Source organism: Argentina silus (assembly GCF_951799395.1).
Source record: "Argentina silus genome assembly, chromosome: 4".
In the NCBI taxonomy this organism is placed as follows: Eukaryota; Metazoa; Chordata; class Actinopteri; order Argentiniformes; family Argentinidae; genus Argentina; species Argentina silus.
The window spans coordinates 24,874,778-24,889,663 of record NC_139658.1 but is presented as its reverse complement, the minus strand read 5'-3'; the positions used below and the strand labels follow the sequence as shown (position 1 = coordinate 24,889,663).

At 47.2% G+C, this 14,886-nt stretch overlaps 2 protein-coding genes across 3 annotated transcripts in view; both read right to left on the bottom strand.

Annotated features, from left to right (window-relative positions):
- lmcd1 (LIM and cysteine-rich domains 1) overlaps window positions 1–6,086 on the bottom strand; it is a gene marked incomplete at its 5' end in the record, with an annotated part of 11,192 nt that extends 5,106 nt beyond the window's left edge. The window contains 3 exon segments of the mRNA XM_083668560.1: window positions 276–378; window positions 579–670; window positions 6,060–6,086. Coding sequence (XP_083524686.1) covers window positions 276–378; window positions 579–670; window positions 6,060–6,086 — 222 coding nt within the window.
- Window positions 6,087–6,921: 835 nt separating this feature from the next.
- Window positions 6,922–13,260, bottom strand: gmppb (GDP-mannose pyrophosphorylase B). Of its 2 annotated transcripts, none has more exons than XM_083668366.1 (10): window positions 13,130–13,260; window positions 11,955–12,171; window positions 11,726–11,806; window positions 11,240–11,288; window positions 10,704–10,846; window positions 10,101–10,259; window positions 9,549–9,627; window positions 9,063–9,190; window positions 8,474–8,656; window positions 6,922–8,060 (listed from the first exon to the last, which is right to left on the bottom strand). In XM_083668366.1, the coding sequence occupies exons 2-10, from the start codon at window positions 12,081–12,083 to the stop codon at window positions 7,929–7,931; spliced, it is 1,083 nt and encodes a 360-aa protein (XP_083524492.1). In that variant the 5' UTR covers window positions 12,084–12,171; window positions 13,130–13,260; the 3' UTR covers window positions 6,922–7,928. The 2 variants fall into 2 exon arrangements, with proteins under 2 accessions (XP_083524492.1, XP_083524493.1); XM_083668367.1 differs by having other exon boundaries at window positions 13,191–13,252.
- Between the last annotated feature and the right edge of the window lie 1,626 nt (window positions 13,261–14,886).

The following is a 14,886-nucleotide window of genomic DNA, read 5'->3' as shown; positions in this document are numbered from 1 at the left end:
ACAGATCGGTGCTTAGTTTAACTGACATTTGTCCTTATCTAAACTCTCTTCAGTCCTACAGCTACAGTCATACAACTACAGTCATACAACTACAGTCATACAACTACAGTCCTACAGCCTTATAGCTACAGTCCTACAACTACAGTCCTACAACTACAGTCCTACAACTACAGTCCTACAACTACAGTCCTACAACTACAGCCTTATAGCTACAGTCCTACAACTACAGTCATACAGCTACAGTCATACAGACACAGCCATCACGTTTCCCAGACGTTTGGCAGTGTTTCAGGACCGTTAGATTTCTCTGTAGAAGATGGATATCCAAGCAGAACCACCCTCTCCGTCTGGTGTCGAGGCAAACCGAGCAAAACATTCCTGAAGACGTCAGGGGAGAAGGAGAGAGAGGGAGAAGGAGAGAGAGGGAGAAGGAGAGAGAGAGAGAGAGAGAGAGAGGAGAGAGAGAGAGAGAGAGAGAGAGAGAAGGAGAGAGAGAGAGAGAGAGAGAAGGAGGAAGCTGTGTCGTCCGCTATTCAGCTGATTTCATTTTTTCTTTTTTAGCAGAGAGAATAAATTACCTCCAGGAATGTGGCTGGAAGCCAGGACACATCTCTCTACATGTCAGACAGGGTGGCCCGGCCCGGCCCACTGGCAGATCCCCCACTGACATCTGGGAAGGAAACAAACAACAGTTTAGAGTACAGAATACAGGGTGGAATACCAGTCTATTCATCCATCCATCCATCTTATATACCCACTGACATCTGGGAAGGAAACAAACAGGAGACGAGAGAAGAGGGGGACCAAGGTTGTAGAGGAGTACAGAATAGCTGTCTATGTAGCTGTCCATCCATCCATTCATCCATCCATTCATCCATATATCCATCCATCTATCTATCCTATACACCACTATGCTAGAGGAGACAATAGAGTATAGATAGTATAGGTCAAAGGTCACAGGTGTTTTGAAGATCAATGACACCTTCACACCCACACTAATGATGTTGTCAACACATCTAAACAGCACAATCATGAAGGCTCACAGTCTCACAAACACATACTAACACACACAAAGGCTCTGACTCATGCCTCTAGAACGCTAGTTAAGATACACACAGACAGTGACACAGACACCGTGACAGACCCCAGTCGACGTCAGACACGGTGATTCATATGTTTTTTAGGGCATTCTGCTTTATTGGGATAGAGATAGTCGAGATTGACAGGAAGGATGGGTGAGAGAGAGGAGGGATGACATGCAAGATATGTCGATGGTCGGAATCGAACCAGGGACCTTGCGATGACATGGCATGCACCTTAATGTGCTACGCCACTGAGCGCCCCAGACACGGTGATTCAACCCCCAGACAGTGACAGGCACACCGCACAGGTGAGCAAGCCCAGGCCAGACCACAGCACCATGTGATCACTACCAGGTAAGCCAAGGAGGAAACCAGTTCTCCCACAACAGGCGTGATGTCATGACTTTACAAAACTAGTCATTATGAATCAATCCTCATCACGATACGCACGTAGAGACATCCAACACCGACTCCATAAACACACTCATACAGAGAATAAACAGTGTCAATATGAGTCTTTGGAGAAGGGGGACGTGTAGAGTCGTCTTGTCTGTACAGCGTCTCGTCGGAGCAGTCCTGGAGTGTGCTGCCGTTATTCTGCCAAGTCCTGAGACCATAATGCTCTCAGCTCAGTCTCAACAACACACCCAGGGACGGAGGGCTCACAGAGAGGAGGAAGAGAGAACGGAGAAGGCTCAGTCACTAATGGGAGGCTTGACATATTTATTAGGGCAGAGGGGCAGAGGGCCAACACACTCGAGGAGGGCTTTTCCTCATCAGAGGGAGGGGAAGGAACCACGAGGGAGCGGGCAAGCATGACCCCCCCCCCCTCCTCCCACCTCCTCCTCCCCCCTCCTCCCTCCTCCCCCCTCCGGTCTGAAAATGACTGGTAGTGTTTGTGGGCGGCAAACAGAGACCAGTGACACTTTGCAGAGAGTCACACTATGGAAGAAACTCTCTCTGCAACTCTGATGATGTGAAACCACTTGCTATGGTTACGGTTATGGTTTGGGTTTGTGGAGACGTGGTTAGTTAAACAGTTGTTGGTTGGTGGTCAGGTGGTGGGAGATAATGCTGCTCTCTAGACCATCCTGAACAACTGCGGGAGGACCGGATCGTTGTAATGCATGGGCCGGAATGGGAGGCTTGAGGCGTTCCATGCGTTCCAATGAGCCTGTCCTGTTTCAGGAGGGTCTAGAGAGCAGCGTCTGAGGTAAAGCATGGCTGAGTGCCCTGCTTTATGTCCATCACCATCCATCCATCCGTCCCTCTGTTCCTGTCCTCTGTGAGGGACACAGAGAAGGGGACCGGTCTGAGAGAGGGGACTCAGGGGACGGTAAGGAAAGGTGGCGAACCACAGCAGCACTTGACAGAGGGTGTTGGTTAAGCCCAGTGGTGAAAAGGTTAGGCTCCACCAACATTATAAATAGAAGCCAACAAAACAAACTAGAGAGCAACCATGGTACCAAATCCCTTTGTAATCCTCTCCTAAAAGCCTCCCCGGTCCCCCTCTGGTGCCTCTGGGCTGCGGGTTATGTGTGGTGTGTGTTGTGTGTGGTGTGGGGTGTGGGGTGTGTGTGTGTGTATGTATGTGTGTATGTATGTATGTGTGTGTGTGTGTGTGTGTGTGTGTGTGTGTGTGTGTATGTGTGTGTGTGTATGTGTGTGTGTGGTGTGTGTGTGTGTGTGTGTGTGTGTGTGTATGTGTGTGTGTGTGTGTTGTGTGGTATGTGTGTGTGTGTGTGTGTGTGTGTGTGTGTGTGTTATGTGTGGTATGTGTGTGTGTGTGTGTGTGTGTGTGTATGTGTGTGTGAATGAGGGCTGTCATAAATGGAAGTATGTGACAAGTGAGTGAGACCTGGGCCTTCCGGCCCTCCGGCTGACTGGCTGAGTTAGGCCTGACACCACTGACACCACTGGCGGGCACTCAGAAGGTGCCAGGCAAACAGAAACCTGAAAGAGTGTTCTGTTCACTCTGTAAAACACACACACACACAGACAGGCTCACTCACACACACACACACACACACACACACACACACACACACACACACACACACACACACACACACACACACACACACACACACACACACACACACACACACACACACACACACACACACACACACACACACACACACACACACACACACACACAGGCTCACTCACACGCGCACACACACGCACACACACACCGAGCTAAGCAGACAGTTTTCTCTCTAATTCTAAGAGTGATGGAAGCCTATTTTCATAGACTGTAATACAAACAGGGCTACAAATGACCCTACAATGACCCTAACCCTAACCCAGGGCTACAAATGACCCTAACCCTAACCCAGGGCTACAAATGACCCTAACCCTAACCCAGGGCTACAAATTACCCTAACCCTAACCCAGGGCTAGAAATGACCCTACAATGACCCTAACCCTAACCCAGGGCTACAAATGACCCTAACCCTAACCCAGGGCTACAAATGACCCTAACCCTAACCCAGGGCTACAAATTACCCTAACCCTAACCCAGGGCTACAAATGACCCTAACCCTAACCCAGAGTGACAAATGACCCTAACCCTAAACCAGGGCTACAAATGACCCTAACCCTAACCCAGGGCTACAAATTACCCTAACCCTAACCCAGGGCTAGAAATGACCCTACAATGACCCTAACCCTAACCCAGGGCTACAAATGACCCTAACCCTAACCCAGGGCTACAAATGACCCTAACCCTAACCCAGGGCTACAAATTACCCTAACCCTAACCCAGGGCTACAAATGACCCTAACCCTAACCCAGAGTGACAAATGACCCTAACCCTAAACCAGGGCTACAAATGACCCTAACCCTAAACCAGGGCTACAAATGACCCTAACCCTAAACCAGGGCTACAAATGACCCTAACCCTAACCCAGGGTTACTAATGACCCTAACCCAGGGCTACAAATGACCCTAACCCTAACCCTAACCCAGGGTTACTAATGACCCACAGAGGCTTTAAGAGTTAACATAACTGATGAGGTGTGTCACACATATTTTCCGTGAATATTATTTCCTCCGTGGCTGCAACGTTTGAGAGAGAAGAGGAATGGTGTCCAGGGAAACGTGTTGTTTTAGGCGGCAGAGTGACGACATAAATGAGGGAAAGGAAGTCTGCGGGATCTATATTTAGGAGGACGGATAAGCCCTAATGTTTAACAGCTCTATTATTCTAAACACGTCAAGTATGTGTTGGGGCTGGATGGGACACTGAAGGGGAACGCTTCTAGAAGAATCCAAGGCTGAGGAGGCCCCTCTAAACTAGAGGAGGCGAGGTCAAGGGCCACTTTCATTTAACGTGTTTGACACCGTTCCTCATTCCATTCCATGCATTACAATGAGCCCGTCCTCCGATTTCTACCTCCACCAGCCTCCACTGGTGTGCATGCATTAGATAGAGAGATAGATTACTAAAGAGAGGGATTGTAAATTAATCATGTTGTCGTTTTGTAACGCTAAACATTATTTCCATGGTAATAACAGCAGAGGAGGCTCAATATCTGAGACAGAGATCAGTGTCTGATGATGGATGAGTCAACGTCAGGTTCCTCTCACAGAACATCTGGAAATGCATCTGAAAGTCCGTAATTGCTTCTGGAACATCTACAGAAAGATTGTTTTTCTGGGAGAGAATTCCAACACATGATATCAGATCAGAGGTTGCTCCTTCACCAACCCTAGACTGGAGGAGGCCAGGGGCTGGGCGTGGTGGGGGTGGGGGTGGGGGGGGGGGGGGGGGGGGTGACTGGGGGGCTGTTGCTGAAATGTAGGAAAGTATTTTAAAGGGCCTGGCCAGTTGGACTGGAGCTGTGGTGTGACAGCAGGCACAGACAGGGCACAGACAGGGCACAGACACAGACCCACAGACCCACAGACACGGACACTGACATAGGCACAGGCACAGACAGGGCACAGACACAGACCCACAGACACGGACACTGACATAGGCACAGGCACAGACACAGACCCACAGACACACAGACACGGACACTGACATAGGCACAGGCACAGGCACAGACTCAGACACAGACCCACAGACACACAGACACGGACACTGACATAGGCACAGGCACAGGCACAGACACAGACACAGACTCAGGCACAGACACAGACTCAGACACAGACCCACAGACACACAGACACGGACACTGACATAGGCACAGACACAGGCATGGACACAGATACAGACATGGACACAGATACAGACACAGACACACGGACACACGGACACAGGCACAGACACCGACACAGACTCGGACACGGACACGGACACAGGCATGGACATAGATACAGACATGGACACAGATACAGACATGGACACAGATACAGACATGGACACAGATACAGAGGCAGGGTACTCTTGGCCAGGGTCCTCTACTGTGTAACAATGGATTCATAGTAAAGCCTTTGGGGACGGTGAAGCTATTTCTACTGAGGTGATGCATGTCTTTCTGAGGAAGCTTATTCTGGACAGGTGATGGGAGTCAGAGAGGATTACTGTTTCACTATCAGACTGGGATGCATGCGACCTTTGGACAGATAAGCACTTGTTTCATGTTTCATCTACACTCAGTTCATTTTCTCTTGTCCTCCTGTCCTCCCTTCTTTAAAAACAAATGTGAATTTGAAGTTTGAGTCAAATCTGGTATTTCTGTATATTATCATTGAGCACAAATCTCTTGGAATAGAGAAATATTGGAGATTAGGATTAGATTATGAGTTGAAATTCTGATGACAATATAGTAAAGTAAACCATCCTTCTCAAATGTGTAAAAGTATAAGAGCTAATTTGGTAAATGAGAGAGCTCACACAACTCTATAGAACCCAATGTATGACATTTTATCATTACAATAACATCCAGTACACTCAGAATCAACCACTCAAATCTCACACACCTGAGCGACAGTCTACAATATAGTTGAAGTTTATTTTCTCACCTTCTCTATGCCCGAGGTCAAATCCATGTCTCAAATTCAAGGTTTCTGAATATAGTTCCAAACTATAGCGGTAAGAGTCCGATGAGAGATCCTCCAGTTCAGTGTGCAGCTGAGTTCAGTGTGAAGTTTGGTTTCTGCCCCACAGGACTTTGACAAAGAGCCCTTAAACGATCTACTCGGTGGGAATCCCTCGAAGACTCCTGCCAACCAATCGCAGCCAAAGCAAAAAATCTTAACAACCAATAGAAAAGTGACGGTTTTTACCTCCGCCTTTTCTTGGCTACAAATCGGGAACAGCCATCCTTTGGCAGGGTGAGACATGACATCACCGGGGAATGAGTGGGATCTGCCGTATCAGGCCGGAGGAATGCGCTGGTCACATAGTTGTGATCTATCACCGCTACGAGGATGCTTCCTGCTCTTTCAAGCCAGATCCTTAATGTTGCCTTTTTAAGGCGGAAAAGACATGAATCACAAAAACAAACCCACGCACTGGACTTCATTCGCGGGGGCAGAGACAGTGAGACCCAACGTTGGAGTAAAACTGATTCATTATGGGATGGCTCACTCTCTCACTAACAGGCACTCAAAGCACTGTTTTTACAAGTGACGCGCCCACGCTTCATCTTACAAATAAAACCCTCTAACATATACAATGATCCAACATTAACGATAAACATCTCTAAACACACTGTTCCATATTATTACACTGACCCATAGGCCAGACACCAGAACATCCAGATCTCTCCAATTAAATACGGTGGATAAACGCAGTTTAAATAGAGATCTTATTCTTCTGACATTCACCGCATAATAAAACACTTTTCAGGCAGTCGTAAAAAAAACATAGACACACACAGAAGTTGTTTGATTGTTTATATTAATATGATAAAAAAAGACTACTTCATTAAAAGTGTTCACTTCGTTTAGACAGCGTGTTCTCAACACTGTTCATCGATCACGGTGAGAAATCACCTCCAGTAACTTCTGGGATTGTGTCAACAATCTTAAATCTACCCTCACCACCATAAACAGGAAGACAGATGGATTTACAGTCCTTGTCTTTATTGGCTAATCTTCTACCTAGTGCGCTTGGGGGAGAAATGACATCGGTGGCAGAGATAAGCGGGACATAACAAAATTATTCATAAGAATAATTCACATGGGCTTACGAAGTCATGTGTTGAAAATACCTTAAATCTTTAATAGACTACTTAGCAATGATGTAATTTTTAGGGAAAAAAATCATAAATCTTCTAGAGCGGAAAGAGATGGTTTCACAGATACGGTCGGCACTGTCGGTCAAGAAGACATCTTTAACAAAACCTCCAGATCGTCAGACGGAGAATTAACCTACGCTAAGTACAGCCCACACATATGAGGGATCTTCCATTGTAATCAAGGGAATGCTAATCCCGATGCTAACCTTCTATTAGAAGAGCAACTGTAGTGGCAAAAGACTTGGCATCAGACAATGACATAAAGAAACAGAAAACAGAAATCCCCAAGGCAACATGACATCACACCCATCCAACACCTCCCTTCATCCCTCTCTTCATCCCTCTCTTCATCCCTCCCTTCATCCCTCCCTTCACCCCTAGGGGGAACTGTTCTGTCAGTTGATCATTGTAATGCATAGTAAATCTCAACAGCAATGTTCATATATTCTCTCTCTCTCCCCCACACATCTACTTGTCTCTCCCTCTCCCCCCTCCTCTCCCCCCTCCTCTCTTTGCCTCTCTCTCTATCCCTGTCTCAGGTTCCCCTCTGCCGTTCCTAGAAGGTCAGGTTCTCCCCCTCCTTCCCCCTCTCCCTAAGCCCTCTCTGGCACACCGAGGCGGGGGTAACAGCCCCGGGGAGACTGGCTCTCTACATGATGATCCGGGGCTCGGCCACCGAGTCGGTGATTGACTTGTGGGGCAGGACGTTGGCCCCGTTCAGGTACAGCTCATCGTTGACGATCACATCCTCCCCCAGAACCGTCACGTTCTCCATCCGGACCTGACACAGCACACACACACGGTTAGACACACACTCAATTACAATGTATACCTGTGTGTGTGTGTTCCCTTTAAGAATGTGTGTGTGTGCGTGCGTGAGTGAGAGAGCGAGAGAGTGTGTGTGTATGTATTTTCCCTGTTGCTCTGTGTGCGTGTGTGTGTGTGTCTCTTTTTGTGTGTGTGTGTGTCTTTCTGTGTGTGTTCCTCAACAGACGGGGTCTGATACTACTCCAGCGTGTGTGTGTGTGTGTGTATGTATGTATTTTCCCTGTTGCTGTGTGTGCGTGTGTGAGATACTACTCCTGTGTGTGTGTGTGTGTGTGTGTGTGTGTGTGTGATACTACTCCAGTGTGTGTGTGTGATACTACTCCAGCGTGTGTGTACGTGTGTGTACGTGTGTGTGTGTGTACTCACCCACTGTCCGACAGAGCAGCTCCAGCCGATGATGCAGGACTCCAGCCAGCTGTGGGATCGGACGCAGGCGCCCTTCAGAACCGTGCAGCGTTTTATCCTGACGCCGTCCTCCACCACCACGCCCGCCCCGATCGTCACGTTGGGCCCGATGGTGCAGTTCTCTCCTATCTGGGCTGTCGGGTCCTGGAACACAGACCCACAGGCTCAATGTGACAGCAGGCGTTGTGCTGGTCCTGAGGCTCCCTCTGGTGGACGTATGTGGAACTGCACATACAGTGTTATTGCTACCAGTGAACTACTTGGAGTGCATATTCTTTGTATGCATATCCTATCCTTTGTATGCATATCCTATGTACATGTCAATTTCAGGTGAGGCTGGTGGAGGTAGAAATCGGAGGACGGGCTCATTGTAATACATGGAATGGAATGAGGAATGGTATCAAACACATTCCACTCTATGCATTACAATGAGCCCGTCCTCCGATTTCTACCTCCACCAGCCTCCCCTGAAATTGACAAATATGATATTGAGAGGAATAAGATGATGTTATTGAGACCCACAGTGTGATAACCAGACCGTGTGACTCACCACCAGAACATTGCCCAGGAAGCCCGGTCCGGTTCGTAGGCGCTCTGGTTTCTGTTGTCGTACAGACTGCAGGTACATACACATCCCTGTCAGGAAGTCCTTGGGCTGGCCGATATCCATCCAGAACCCTGGGTCACACACACACACGTTAACGCTACTGCTGGACTATAACTTACAGTAGTACACTCTCTCTCTCTCTCACACACACACACACACACACACACACACACACACACACACACACACACACACACACACACACACACACACACACACACACACACACACACACACACACACACACACACACACAGTATGGGATCGATGCATCTCTGTCTCAGCGGAGTGAGGTGTGTTAGACTGGGTTGGGTTGGTGTTATCTTGCTCTCCACCACCAGGGTCAAGAACTCATCACCAGCTGCTTTCACGGTCTATGCTAGTCAGTTCTTCTACAGCGTTCACGGGGGTGGGTCACGTGACTGTTACCTCTGAGTTCCATGGCGTACAGATGTCCCTCCTCCGCCATGACAGGGAAGATCTCCTTCTCAATGGAGGTGGGTCTGAGCTGGAAGAACATCACATGACCCGGTCAGTACCACACACCCAACGGGCCGACACGCTCCACACAGACCTCCATTAGAAACCACAAACACCACCTGGAGACTACACACAACTTCTGTGTTCAAAATGACATACTGTTGTGGCCTGGGGTGGTCCAGTGGTCTAGCACCACGGCCTGGGGTGGTCCAGTGGTCTAGCACCACGGCCTGGGGTGGTCCAGTGGTCTAGCACCACAGCCTGGGGTGGTCCAGTGGTCTAGCGCCACAGCCTACAGTGCACACGTATGCACACGTTGGCCCATGCCCATACTGCCTGACTCCAAAAAATAACCTTAAAATGAAACTGTAATGATGTCTCCTACTAAGTGTCTCTGAGGGGTCTGTAGTAAGGGGGAAGCTGAGGGGGAGAAGTTGTGAGTCTGTTGTGAGGGAGAAGCTGAGGGGGAGAAGCTGAGGGGGAGAAGCTGAGAGGGCGAACCTGGATCCTCTGCAGCATGGAGGGGTTGAAGATGTACATCCCAGCGTTGATCTTGTTGGAGACGAAGACTTGGGGCTTCTCCACGAAGCGGTGGATGCTTCCGTTCTCCGCCTCGTACACCACCACCCCATACTTCGACGGCTCCTCCACCTTCGTCACCTGTGACAGGTCAGGTGAGGTTATTAGACTGGATTAGATTATTAGACTGGATTAGATTATTAGACTGGATTAGATGCCGTTTAGTTCATCCCTGTAGAGGGGTGTTTGAGTGGCCTCCTCTGCCACGTGACAGACAAGCTTTTTACATGCTACAATATTCAACATGTGCCTCAAGGCTGGTGAGCATCACCATAGACAGCTCCTATAGAACCGGTCCAATATACCAACAACAACCACCATGTCGCTGACGCTTTCATCCAAAGACACTTACAGCACAGTGAGTACATACAGGTTTGTGTACATATGGTCCCAGTGGGAATTGAACCCACAACCTTAGGGTTGCTAGCACCATGCTCTACCAACTGATCCACAGAGGACCATCTAACAACCTGGTCTAATAGCAGGCATCCCAGTCTAGCACCATCTGCTGGCAGGCACACTTACTACGATGGTCCCCTCTTTGCCGTGGTGCTTGTGGAACTTCAGCATGTCTTCGAAGGGGAAGTCACAGATGACGTCACTGTTGAGCACGAAGAAGGGCTCGTCGTTGTCGGTCAGGAGCTCTCTGGCGAGGGCGAGGGGTCCCGCTGGGGGACGAGGGGCGAGACAAACACCTTCTGAATGAGCAATCTACACCGTGAAGGTACAGGACAGTCAGTTCGGACTCAAGACAGCTGACAGACTGGACAGGCAGGAAAGTGTGAGAAAGGTTGCTGTTTTCTTTATGCTGATTATGTCACGTAAAGCCTGGGGATAAGATACTTCTTTGCTATTCAGCACCATGTTATGAGACGTGTCTTTTTACAGAGTGTTAGAATGGATGGTGAGGAGAGAGGACTAAAGCATATCCCTAAATCTGTGGGAGCAGATACACAGACAGACAGATACACAGACAGACAGATACACAGACACTGACACACAGACAGCCACAGACACACACACACACAGACAGACAGACACAGACACACAGCTGGGCTCACCAGTCCCCAGAGGTTCCTTCTCATGGGACAGGGAGATGCGGATTCCAAGCTGTTAAACAGAAGCACAACATGAGCTTAATAATGTCATTATTCTAATAATAATAATAATAATGTCTTAATAATGTCATTATTCTAATAATAATGTCTTAATAATGTCATTACTCTAATAATAATAATAAATATTTTAATAATGTAATTATTCTAATAATAATAATAATAATGTCTTAATGTCATTACTCTAATAATAATAATAATGTCTTAATGTCATTACTCTAATAATAATAATAATAATAATAATAAATATCTTAATAATGTAATTATTCTAATAATAATAATAATAAATGTCTTAATAATGTCTAATAATAATAATGTCATTAGTCTAATAATAATAATGTCTGCCACCGCTTATGTAACTGACTAACCAGCATCGCCAACACCACTGTGTGTTTTGTCTGTTTTAACGATGTCATGTTTTTAAATCCTTACCCTCTTTTCTTGAACCCTCATCTCTCTCTCCAGGAGATCAGACATGTAGCTCACAGCTAGGATCACATGGTCCACTCCAGCCTGTACAGACAGACAGACAGACAGAGTCTTAACAATGGCTCTAGGACACTACAGTCAGTAGTCATATAAAGACCAACAGCAGCAGGTAAATGTAAATGACAACTGATGAATTTGGTAAATCTACAAGACAATATCCAGTGACTCTGACCTCTGAGAGAGCTTCCACCTGGTGCAGAAGGATGGGCTTGTTACAGAACTCCACCAGAGGCTTGGGCACACTCAGGGTCAGGGGTCGAAGTCTGGTGCCGTAGCCGCCGACGAGGATCAGAGCTTTCATATTGGAGCGGTACCAGATGAGGTCATCAATGGAGTCAACAGAGCAGGACGTCACCAAGCATCAAGTCTTGAGAGATTTGAGATGGCGCCTGTGAACGCAGGAAAACAAACAACATGGGAGAGGGCCCTAACATCACAACAACATGGGAGAGGGCCCTAACATCACAACAACATGGGAGAGGGCCCTAACATCACAACAACATGGGAGAGGGCCCTAACATCACAACAACATGGGAGAGGGCCCTAACATCACAACAACAAACAGCCTCAACTTTAAAACCAAGCACTGAAATGGTGGGCTGTACCCACTGTGTGTGTCAAGGCATTTGAGTGAACAACTACTACTACTACTACTACTACTTATCTACCGCCTGAACAGTTGTGCAACAAGTTCTAACAGTTCCGTGGGCGTTCAAGGACTCTCCCTGTCCCCGACCAACCCGTTGTTCAACCATCGCTACGTGTCTTCCTTCATTGTGTGATCCTGAATGTCGGGTTCTGCCCGGATGTGCGCTGCAGCTGCAGTCGTAGTCGCTGGTCGTGTTGGTTATTCTGCATTCCTGAGGAGAGGTTCGCCCTCAGGTTGGGCTGGTGTAGCGGACTAGGTCAATGAGAGAAGACACCGTCTCTAGCTACTCTATTAGCCACTTTATGTCAATGAAGATCTCATAGTAGTAAGGATGAGTCCGTCCGTCCGTCCGTCCGTCCTCTGGACAGTAACACAGCTAGACGCCCCCGACCGGTGCAGCTAAGAGCCCGGGCTACACTGTGGTGTTGGCGCTAGCAGTCAGAGAAACAACCAAACTAAGGCAACTTATCCGACTAAATTATAAATCATATACTTAACATGCTTAACTATCCTCGTATGGTACATGAATGACATGTAAGATTATGTCTGGTTAGAAGAACTAGAAGAGCAAACTAAACCTCGTCCAGTGAGCTAGCTAGCTAGCTGCCAATGTTGATACTAGTAGCAAACCGTAGCTAACCGCTAGCTTGTTAGCAAATAGTGATGCACTTGTAAGTGCGAAGACAAGCAAAACTCACACAAAAAGTTCACCAAACGATCGCCAACTTCTCACAGGACAGTGTTATGAAGGACCCTCGCCTGGCAGGACGCAGAGCGGCTTTAACTCGCTGTTTGAATGACTGGAGCACATCTGGACCAGGGGGCGGGGCCGCGGCACAACCCGCCCCCCGCGTCACTGACGTAGGGCGGAAGAGCCAACCCGACACACGGCGGAAGGTTTCAATCAGTCAATGTGATGCAGAACATCACGCGTTATTATGGACAACTTACATAGCATGAGAATAATTTGGGATAGCACATTTAGATAGCATCACATTTAGATAGCATCTAAATGAGGGCTATAATGAGGATCCGTGTCGTCACCTCCCCCCCCCCCCTCCGTCCATATAATGGTATGTCTCAGATCCCCACGTAGCCGCGCCCCCTTAAGCCTTCCTCTCGACCAATCAGAGCACAACAACGTGGCGAGGAAGTACCAAAACGAAGTGTCAAAACGACGCCACCTGATTGGTGGTCGGTGGTCTGACGTGTTATGTTTAGACGGACCCTGTCGTCACAGGCGCGTCAGAAACATATGGAGGTTTTATTGTGTAACACAAACATGACCTCCGCATTCTTCAGCGTTGGGCCTCTTCAACAATAACTCTGGGGGGTGTGCACTTTTCAAAGACGTCATGGGTGTTCCAATTTTGAAAACAAAGATGTTACCTTTTCTTTCGACATCAACTCACACTTTGTGGTTTTGTGGTTATAACTTCATTATGATGTCAGGTGGGAAGATATATTAATCATAAACCCTGGAACAGCATTGGTTAGAGTCAGTAAGCCGTATGCTGTAAGAACAACAGTGTTTACAAGTCTATAAATAAATCTACTGTTGAAAAATGTTTAACCTGTGAAAATATTGAATCTATCTGTGTTATTTGGGTTTGGGTTAACCTGGTCCCCAGGCTATTGTGGAAGTGTCTGGGAAGGAGACTAGGGTTTGGGCTGTCATTGTTTGTATAAAAAAATGCATTTTGTGTTAGGTGTGAAAGGTTTGAACAGTATGAATAAAATCAAAAAGAAAATAGAAACTTAAGACAAAAAGGACACGAATCACAATTTTCTTAAATAAATGTTTTATAGCTCACATTCAAAGTTGTCATAAAGATGTCATATTATAATCCTTAAAAAAATATCCATCCATGCAACAAAGGAAAAAGATACTTTTGGGGTAATATACTTTTTTTCTACAAGTAAATTTCTCACATCTATGGAAAGACAATAACATCCACCACAGCGGAGGCCATTTTGACTTCATCATGGAAATCCCTTTCTAGACGCATGGATTCTCATTTCCCTTTTCGTTCATGTTATTATTCTCCTTCATCGTCTCTGGCACAGCACATCCGCTCTGCTCCTTTCAACAAACGTCATCTTGGACAAAACACCCTTTTTTTTTTTTAAAAAGTTTAAAATTAAAACACTATTTTCCCTCTTTGCACTGGATGCAGTATCAATGTATCTCTGTCCGGCAAGAAAACTCTTTGGGCATCTTGAGATACTATTGTCCTTTTCAAACCACTGCAGACGAAACGGACCTGAGGAAAGTTCTCTTGATACTTTTGACACGTTTCAACTCTCTGCTCAGTAGACTGAGGAAAGTCTCCCTCTCCGACTGAAACACCATTATCATATTTTCCCGTATTAATACTTAGAAAATGAACAAGTGTCGTCAACGAATGAGTACTCATTAGGAACTCTGAGTCTGAGGTGAGCGCTCAGCTCTTCA

Coding starts and splice junctions, on each gene's coding strand:
- gmppb (XM_083668366.1), bottom strand. CDS start 12,083: ATGAAAGCTCTGATCCTCGTCGGCGGCTACGGCACCAGACTTCGACCC. Junction 11,289..11,725: donor TGAGGGTTCAAGAAAAGAGG/GTAAGGATTTAA, acceptor TCTGTTTAACAG/CTTGGAATCCGCATCTCCCT. Junction 10,260..10,703: donor GCAAAGAGGGGACCATCGTA/GTAAGTGTGCCT, acceptor GACCTGTCACAG/GTGACGAAGGTGGAGGAGCC.